The 9932-nt window shown below is 40.0% G+C and overlaps 1 protein-coding gene across 1 annotated transcript in view; it reads left to right on the top strand.

Moving 5' to 3' along the window:
* The first annotated feature begins 2139 nt into the window (after positions 1-2139).
* Positions 2140-9932, top strand: part of ATP6V1C1 (ATPase, H+ transporting, lysosomal 42kDa, V1 subunit C1) — a 17485-nt gene continuing 9692 nt past the window's right edge. Inside the window, exons 1-4 of the mRNA XM_010149769.1 lie at positions 2140-2316; positions 4503-4570; positions 5708-5793; positions 6775-6869. Of these exons, the coding sequence (XP_010148071.1) occupies positions 2185-2316; positions 4503-4570; positions 5708-5793; positions 6775-6869 (381 nt within the window). The 5' untranslated portion in view covers positions 2140-2184. The remainder of the gene's footprint in view (positions 2317-4502; positions 4571-5707; positions 5794-6774; positions 6870-9932) is intronic.

Below are 9932 nucleotides of genomic sequence, written 5' to 3'. Positions count from 1 at the left end.
TAATGGTGTCTCCCTGCATGCATGAAGTTTACTGTAAACTTGGCCGTGTCTTTTATAGGGCCAGGGTTCAGTGAAGTGTAGGAAAACATCATGTGCAGCCGATTCACCGAGTTTGGCATGTGTTGCGGAACATAATGCATCAAAGTAGTCCGAATAAGATGAAATTTTGTCTCGTTCCAAATCATTGATAATGAGTAGACCTCCCGTGGAGACCTGTTTTGTGAGATAATCTGGTTAGTGCTTCCCAAAACAAAGACGATCCATAACATGCTGTGTTATCTTCGTGATGGCTGATGTTGCTGTAAGATTTCATGGTGCCTCCCAGTACCTGGGTCATCAATACGGTACAACCGAGGATTGTTACGGTGTGCGGTTTTGAGCGTGAGGGGCCGTTGGCATGGGTTTCAACCCTGTCTCCCATTCTGCTCCCGGGGACCTTCCCCAGCAGTCAAGGCCACAGCATGGTGGAGGAAGTAGGCCCGGTCTTCCCACCTGTCCTTCTCAAAGATAGGACCTCTTTTCTCACCCATACTATTTCCAGAAGCAAAGAACACCTTATCCCTTCTCTTTCCAGTCTGCTTTGGCAACTTTAGGGGAGAAGAGAGAGTAGTGCCAGTGAAGGGAACAGTCCGGGCCCTTGATTTTGTGTGTTGAATAGAACCAGTTCTAGGCCCCAGCTGCAGCGAGTGCACAGATCTGGGCACACAAACTTGTGTGGAGTGGGTCAGGCCAGGCAAACTTGTGCAGAGTGGGACATGTGTCTGGTCTTGCAAATATTCTGACTTCTCAAATATCTGTACCTGCCTTGGCATTGTCTTTATTTAGGATTATAGCACTGCTGTGCTGCTATGTGCTAATGGAATGTCAGACATAATGGAGTGTGTGGTATCAAGAGCCTCCATAACTGGATGTCATCATCTCTTGTTATACACAAGGCCTCTTAATTGAAGGAGGATGGCTGTTATGCCAGTGACAAGATGTGCTCCATGGTACTAATTTAATGGTTGGTGAACTTCCTTCAGCTTTAGGCCTCCTGAGTAGCTGAACAAAAGGATCAGCTAACAGGCCTATCTTTAGCTCATCTCTAACTTCAACATCCTTGATAACTTGTTGACCCTAGAAATATTACACAGCTGAAGGACCTATATTTGTTGTTTTGGGCAATGTTTGCTACTGTGTATTAATTCTTAGAAATACAGTATTTAATTCTCTCTCAAAAAAAAATGAGTGCTGTAGTCTGTGCTCATTATGAAATACAGGTTTGTCTCTACTTTTTCAAAGCTACAGAAGATACTGCAAATATCAAAATTTGACTTTTAGAGTCTGTCAAGGTATGCTTTGATTTTTGTTCTTCACTCCCATTAAAAAAAAAAACCAGTAAATCTCAACTGACTTGTAATGTTTCTTAGTGACAGAAGAACATTTATACTCTTAACTTCTTGAGGTCACTTGCAAAGTAGCTCAATATAACTTTTATTTAGGAACAATACTCTCTTGACTAATGCCAGTATGTCTAACATTATTGAAGCTCTGCAATGACACCAGAGATACTAAGTCTAGAAAGCGTCCTCCTTTTTGGTGAAATTGTTAGGTGCCAGGAGAACTTTCTTTGCTTGAAAAAAACAAAGTAAAGTTTATAATTTAAATATGGTTTGGGCATTTGCTTACTTTAGAACACTGTCCTAATCTGAAAAATGATTGGAAAAGCTGTAATGTCAAAGTTGACATTTGGGGTTTTTTCTCTAATGTGTTCAGAAGTTGTCTGTTGTACAGATTCTGGAAAATACAGCTGTGAAAATATGATTCAAGTCCCATTTTATTGGATTTATTTTCTCTTAGATTGCTTACAATATTTTTGTAGAATTGCAGTTGAAAGATGCTGATGTTGCAAACTCAGCTCACTTTAACGTGCAGGATGGACAGTTTAAAAAGACTTTCCAACTGTGCAAATGTGATTTGGAAAATAGGAAAAAATGAATTTGGACCACGTGACATTCTTGGTAAAATCTCTTACAGTGGCTGGGACTGCACTTCAGTAACATGGAATGAGATGTTTTTCTTCAGGCAAAGCTTTGAATCCTGAACTAATGGCAGATATTCTTTCTTCCCCCCACCTCACTTCTCTTCTGCTAGCATCTGGCCTCTGTCTTCAGAAGCAGAAAGCGTCAAGATAAAGACACAAAAATGACTGAGTTTTGGCTGATTTCTGCTCCTGGGGAAAAAACCTGTCAACAGACATGGGAGAAACTACATGCAGCAACTACAAAAACCAACAATCTTTCTACTAATTCAAAGTTCAATATTCCGGACTTGAAGGTATGTAAGCCCAATTTCATGTCCTAAGTAGTAAATTTGGTTTGCATCATCTTTGTTTCTTTAGACTAAAGCTATAGATGGGAACACTTGCAGTCTTTTTAGAGAGAACAGCTGACTTCTTTTGATGATTGTGTGGATCTAAACAATAATTTAGAAAACAATTATCTTTTTTTCTGAAATAATAAGTTGAAAATTCCTCACTCTGAGTTTTAAAGTTTCAGCAAGCTGCGTTCTTTCAGGTAATACAGCATTTTTTCCAGGGATAGTAGTCTTGACCTCATACTGTGTGATCAGACTATTCAGATGACACAGTTTTCTGGGGTTTTTTGTTTGTTTGGATGTTGTTGTGGTGTTTGGTTTGTTTTTTTTTTAATTCTGAATTGTCTGCTTCTCCCGTTCTGGGTGAGATGCAGTGAAAAGGCTTGAATTAAAATACAGGGGTTGATCAAGCAGCTGCTGCCTTTTCTCTGTCCAGAAGAAACACTCTTCTGTTAGGGTAATGGTTGTCTTCAACTGAGTATTCCAGTGTGACCTGCCAATGTGTTTTATAGTAAATGGGAAGATAACTGGATTATTACTGTGAGAAGTGAAGAGAAACAAAATCTCGTGGTTAAATACAATTATCAGGCTATGGAAAGAGTCAGTGTATTCGTTAAGAAAAGATCTATCTGATACATGAATGTTTCTTGAACTAGAGTTGTGAGCTCAGTGAAAGCTCATCAAAGTGTATCAAAATGAAGAGGAAAAAAGGCCACCAATCTGTCTAAAGAATGCATCACGTTCAGGTGGTGTGATGCCTTGTTCCTGTCTCTGCTGAGGAATGGGCCCAGGGCACAAAGTGCTTCAGTGTGTCTTTTAAGAGGATCTGCCAACGCTGTAATTTTCATTCATGTTTAGACTGTCGTGAGTTATTTCAAGACATAGACTAGTAGAGGTAAGAAGTGGGACTACAACAAACGGCTGTCTTCTCCCAGGAGATCCTTGGACACGAGTCAGGGTGCCTTTCAAACTGTAGAGTGCCTACAGCATGTAGAAAAGTTAGCACTGAAAACTGTCGTGGCCCATTAGGGTTACAAACGACTGGGCCTAGTCAAAACATTAGCTTCCTTATTCTGCGTGTAGGTCAGGAGGTGGGGTGTGGTAAGCGATTTGGTTGTGATGTTACTTAAGTAATTGCGCTCCTTTCTGCTTCAAGGCTAAAGAAAACAGGAATCATCTAAAGTTGAGTAGTCAAATAGATAGAACAAAGATGCTAGACTGAAGATAATGTTAATGGCATCTTGACTAGGCCAAAATATAAACTAGTAGCTAATCTGTTAACGATAAGAAGAGTCATCTTTTTGGAGGTGTCTCTTACTTTCAATGAATGGAGTGAACAAGTTTGTAAGTACTTGGAAGAGAGACCCAAACACTTATATGACCTTTTAAAAATAATCATCCTTTGGCTATCATCCTTTGGCTGTTTAACTTGAGCGTAACTATACTGTTTTTACACTTTTTGATGTCTTAGACCCCTTTGAGACCTGTTTGTGAAAGCACTAAACAGAATATTCTACTGTGCTGTAATTTTCATGTTTGAATTATACAGAATCTAAAATAGTGTCATCCCTGGCCCCAGAAAGGTATATGTATTGCTCTAGACTATTACATGAGATTAGGGAAGAAAGTGTTCTCTGGAGAAGGGAAGAAAGAGGGGAAGCTTGTAGACAAGCTAGATATTCCATTATTCCAGATGCAAAAAGTCCAGACTCTTGTTGATCTGACTGCTGCAGTACTCGTGTCTTCAAAATTTTCGATGTTCTGATTGCCTCCAGCACTGAGAATAGCTGATTACAGACATTTCAGGTTTGATCTGAAGCAGTAAATCCAATGCTGAAGCAAGTCACTTGTGGTGAATGCAGCCACTTCGTAATGTAAAAGTTGTTTCAACGTGTTTCGGATGGCTGGAATGCAGGACTGAAGCTGTGCACCAAACTACAGTGAGTTAGGTCTGATACAGTGGTGCTTTAGGGGTATCTTGAGCGAGTGAAACACACTGTGACTTTGTTAAACCACCAAGTCTGAAGTCTTACAGTCTTCTGTAGTTCTGCAAAGCTACCCATTCAGGAGATGTAGCTCTTATTGTTAGTTGGGTTTATCTTTCTGTTCATATGCAATTGCTAATGTGTTTTGGTCTTTCCTCCTAGGTTGGCACGCTGGATGTTTTGGTTGGTTTGTCAGATGAGCTGGCGAAGCTGGATGCGTTTGTGGAGGGGTAACAGTTTATTTTTACTAGCATGCAAAATATGAGAATAATGATGGGATGGTTTGCTGGGCCCCAGTAATACACAGGCTCTTTCCAGCCTTTTTTGTTTCACAGTGATCCTCTCTCTGCAGGCAGTCAGCAAGCTAAGATTTCCAAAAGTTAAGCTGCTGTTTTTCCTAGTGTCTGTACTTAAAAAAAAACACCTGAAGTTCTTGTGCAATAGTGGGACATCACTAACTGATGAAGGATGGTGCTGCCTATGTCAGTTCTGGGTGCTGCCGCGTCCTGGAGAACTGTTAAGAACTGAGCCTGACAGCTGCAGAAAGTGATGATGAAATGGAGTAAAAACTGTTCTTTTAGCAAGTTAGAGCACTATTTACAGACTTTGAGAAGGTAACCGTGTTGTTTTCTAATCCACAAAGATGATTGGAAAGCATTAATATTAAAATGCAAAATCTGTTAATTTTGAAGAAACTAATGGTCCTTCGAAAGTGATTTTGAGCAAATGTAACAGAATTTCACATAAGCAGAACTTGTGGAGCCATCTTCTGTTTCAAGGAGAGAAGTGTTAAGTAGTTGTTTTTAAATAGAGAAGGGAGCTATTTGGCATGGCATGCGTGAGTAATGTTAAACACAGCTTTTCTGGTGAGGAAAGCAGGTCTTGAGTGTCGGATCTGATGAGGACTGGGGTTTCTCCACAGCTCTTCAGTTATCTTCGGTGTTTTGTTGTTGGGGTTGCCTTGTTTTTAATTTGGTTTACTGATGATTTCTACCTCGCTCTCTGTTTTTAGAAAGGGGTTAGGATTTTCAAGGTAAGACTTCAAAAAGAGATTGGAATATAGTGAGATTACAGCTGAAGTCAACCCCTCTTACCTGGAGGTGAGGGAGGTGGCCTCCCTTGTTAAGAACTGATGAGTAGCAACATTAGAGAAGGGCTTAAATAAAGTTCTGGCATGTATTTGAGAAGTTGATCTCTTTCAGATACTGGGCCCACTTTGCGCTCTTGGAAAACTTGTATGTAAAGCAATCAAGTCTTCCTTCTTTGATCCAATCTCAGGCAATTTTAGATCAGTTTCATAATGAAGAAACCTGGCATTTTGAGCAATACCATTTCTTTTTTTTACATATTTATCTTTCATTTTTCAGCGTTGTAAAGAAAGTGGCCCAGTACATGGCTGATGTTTTAGAAGACAGTAAAGATAAAGTTCAGGAGAATCTTCTGGCTAATGGAGGTAAAGTGTTAACCATGATATGTGCAGCCTAGAAATGTGGGAGGGAAGGCAGTGATCCTGAAACATACTGAGCGCTGCTTCTCTGTATGATATTCTGAAAGCCCAGCTTAGACATGGAAGCATTTTTTCCATGGGTCGCCCTGAAATGCAAGGTTCCAGAATGGCAAGAAATTAGATCCACATCTTAAGTAGTCACAGAAGCCTTTTGGTCCTTTAGGGCTGTATTTTGTCATCACTGGTCCCATCTCTGGGAAATTACTGTTACTGATCACTGTAAACATTCTCTGTATTAGTCTGTCACCTGAATAGGTATGATTTTCTGTAAGCTATGCTGGAATAATCAGTTATTTGCAAAGTGTGATAGGATGTCTTTATGAAGCTCACTGCTTCATGGAAATATTTGTTCATCTTATTATCGTAAGGAGTTGCACTGGTCTCAAAATCAATATTTTGTTTTCAAAGCCATTGAATAAAATTTAATACAGCTTGTATTGATGCAGGAGGGGCTCATATGAGTGGATTAATACAAAGACAAGTGCAGTGGTCCTAATTAACATAGCTCTTCTTAAATAGAGGCTTGGATTAGTCTCTCTCTTAGACAGCTTTAAAAAACTGTTGCTTCAGGTGAGCCACATCGTCTTTGCCTTCATTTTTTTCCATCATAACCCTCCCTTCTCCCAGCCATTTTTCACACAAAGCAAAAAATGGTTGGTCTTGTCTATACTCCTCTGGCCATCACTGACTTAGTAGTAAATACCATTTAGGGTCTGCAGAGGTGGAGGAACCAATGTCTGAAGGCGGAGGTCACGGGTAACTTAGAGCTTGATTGTTTGTTTTCAAATTTCTTAAGCAACAGAGTCCACACGTGTGAGGGTACATAAACAGTCTGTTACAGCACTCTTCTGTTACAGCAATCCTACATGGACTGTAAGACATGAGTCTTTTTATTGTCTATCTGAACAAAGTTCTGTTAAATTTTAGTTGACTTGGTCACCTATATAACAAGGTTCCAGTGGGATATGGCCAAATACCCAATCAAGCAATCCTTGAAGAATATTTCAGAAATTATTGCAAAGGTAAGGTAATTTGTTTTCTAAAACTCCTACTTCAACTTTACATATTTATGCACAAAACTTGGTACTCAAAGCTATTTGTCTGTTTTCGTTGGCTTCATATAACATATGATACCAATGGCAGTGAAGCTGGTAGCAGCGTCTGTGTGTAAGTAACCTCAGTAGTATATTAGGATGGAGATAGGATGTAGAGTGCTCCCTGAAGGCCATCATGCTGTGTTTGCTGATTTTTTTGTTGCCTAAGGTCACTGAAATAACAAAGAGTGAACCAGGGAATGAACTCACCTTCTGGAAGCTATGGCACTCAGTTGTGAGGAGAAAAACAAGCTTTCAGTGTTAAATACGAGGAAAGCTCATTTAAGTGTTGTCATGGGTTTTCCCCTGTCTTACCTTGGTAAAGTTTTTCACACTTTGGGGATTTCATTTGGTCAGCTCTTGCTGTGAGCATAGTGTCCTCAGCAGTGACTTCCTGTATTCAAACAGTGAAAGAGTTCTCCGTAAGCTGCCCTTGCTTTAGTAGCTTCCCACATTTTTCAGTTTTGGGGTTTTTTTCTTTTCTATTTCCTTTAATCTGCAAACTTGCCCCTGGAATTATCTATGTTAATAAAATACATAACCTGGAAAAAAGAAGCAGCTGCTCTGGGTACCTATAGAGATAGTCTTCGGTGATGGATACGTGGGAACGCTAATCAGGGTGGGGATTGGGGGGTAAGTGCTGGCAGCCTCATGCTTTGCTATAGCTGTAGATTATTTAGATATTACTTTCTTTCCTGAAACTATAAGTTTAAAAATTTGGCAGAGATTACAAAATCTTAAGGTGTGTTACATAGCTGACTGAGTATGCAACCAACACTTCCATTTCGATATTTTCTTTGGGGCTATCACTGCATCTTGAATTTATTCCACAAATTACACTCAGTAACTATTCCTGGAAAACATCTGCAGCGTGGAGTCTTGTTGGAGGAAGACTGGCTGTCTTGTGATTCTTAAGATTTGTATGTCAGAAATATCCCACAGACAAACTACTCTTGGTATCTGCCACAACTGTGTAAGCTTTTCCTTCTTCAGAAGCTGTCGGAATGAAGGACCTAGGTGTTCACAGTGGCCACTTGGCAGGTATAGGCATGAAGTTTAGGTTGGCAGACAAGGAACTTGGTGGGGAAAGGGGGATAGGGAGCAGGTAAGAAGACAGGATGAATTGGCTTCTACAAGTCTTGTCAAGGAATCAGTTCTTGAAAAAATTCCTTTCCTTTGGTTTGGCCTTAGAATACGAGTGAAAGTTACTGAATTAAAAAGGGAAAAAAAACCCAAACCCCTTCAATTCTGTTCTATCTCCTTTTTGAAACTTACCTGTTGCCATAGTATAGAACCTGGATTTGTAGCAATTAAGTTTGTTGAAAATGTAACAAAGGACATGAAGTGACATGCCCATTATTGAAATGTTACCAAGGATTCAGTGTCGTGTGTCCTGGAGTTTGCTAGATAAATCATCTGCTTGCCACGAAGTTGTACTCCAGAACGTGAACTTTAAAAAACTGGCTTACATTTTCCCTCTAATTTAGGGACGTCACTGAGTTTTTAGACTGGATACTAAATGTAGATAAGCAGATCTCCTGGAGTTCAGCCTGAATCATCCAGTTGAGGGTTTCCATTTCTTTGCATGTTTAGCTGTGCCTGTCTTCCGTAGGAACAGCTCCAGGAGCACCTATGTAATAAATCTAATTTCAAATAGTTTAAAAAATGTGAGCCACAGAGGTGTGTCCGTGAAGTGCAGAAGAGAAGGAAGATGACTGGAGTGGCCTTACCTTCCTGTAGAAGTGATGCCTAGGAGATAATGTCACAAGACTGGAAGCAGTTTTATCCCAAGGCAAAGAGAGTCCTGATTAACATGAAAATGTAGTTCTATCAGTGTTCCTGTATTAATTAAAAGCTGTGAAGCCTCTTGATGTTAAAATAACTTGAAAAGCCTGTCAAATAGTGAGATGCTACTTTTCCTGCATGGCTTTGTATCCTACTCACTATAGCAGCAGGTTCTGGTCTGCCAAAATGAGGGTAATAGCAACTGCACTGGGGAGTTTGTCAGTTGAGGAAAAAATTGTAGCAGTCTTGGAAACATTTAAAATAAAAGGAGGTCTACTCAAAGTATCCATCAAGTTTTTTCGGCTTTTAATGTTCAGAAGTACTGTGAACCCCAGTGTCAGTTCTGAAGGCTTCGAAGGTGGTATCTGTGCCGTGCGAGAGCTGTCACAACCTAGCCGTACTTTGTATTTGAAGTTACAGCCGTAAGACTGTTTTGCAAGGAGACAGCCTCGATAGCTGCAGTGCTCTAGTCCAGCATTTACAGCAGCTGAGGTACCTGTTGAAGTACAACAGCTCAGTTGCGTAGTTACAAAAAGACACTCGTGTATTGCCAATGACTCTGTACGTGGTTTATGTATCTGGGTTTTGCTGTTTGTAGAAATAGGCCCACTATGTTAGGCTGATACTTCCTTTAGCAATATCATGAGTCTGTCTCATTTTGCAACATTTACGAGTTATCCACTAATTCTACTGCCAAAAGGACATTTGTATTGTCACTTCATTTGGCACTTTTAGACAGATGTGTTTTCAAGAGCTCTGCTGTGACGTTGAGGTTTGCAGTTCTGCATTCTTTAATGTTTTAATAGGAAGCAAAGCTGATTCTTGTTTGCAGTAAGCTCCGTTGAGTGCAGCAGTGACAGGCTTTTGTCTAAGCAGTCATCTTTTAAAGGGCTACTGACTTTACCGATGAGAGCAATTAGAGTATTGACAATCAGGAGAGGATGAATGCAGCTGGTTCTAAAGGCAGTGTTTGGTATCAATGGCTTTTGCTTTTTAACGTTAAACAATGCACAGTTAAGACTACTGAAGTGTTGATCCTTGGAAAAGGCAGAGGAGAAGGTTGTCAGTCTGGGAAAAAATCCAAATGTGTGAAGGTACTAGCTTAATAGCTTCTAGTTAATTTTTTCCCCCTAATGCTGTCTTCTAGCTGTACCAAAAAAAAAAAAAAAGCACCGTTTCTTGTAGTACAAAAAAGTTTACATGAAG

Source organism: Eurypyga helias, unplaced genomic scaffold (genome assembly GCF_000690775.1).
Source record: "Eurypyga helias isolate BGI_N326 unplaced genomic scaffold, ASM69077v1 scaffold5554, whole genome shotgun sequence".
Lineage (NCBI taxonomy): Eukaryota > Metazoa > Chordata > Aves > Eurypygiformes > Eurypygidae > Eurypyga > Eurypyga helias.
Note: the sequence above shows the minus strand (reverse complement) of the source record. Positions and strands in the feature narration are given on the sequence as shown.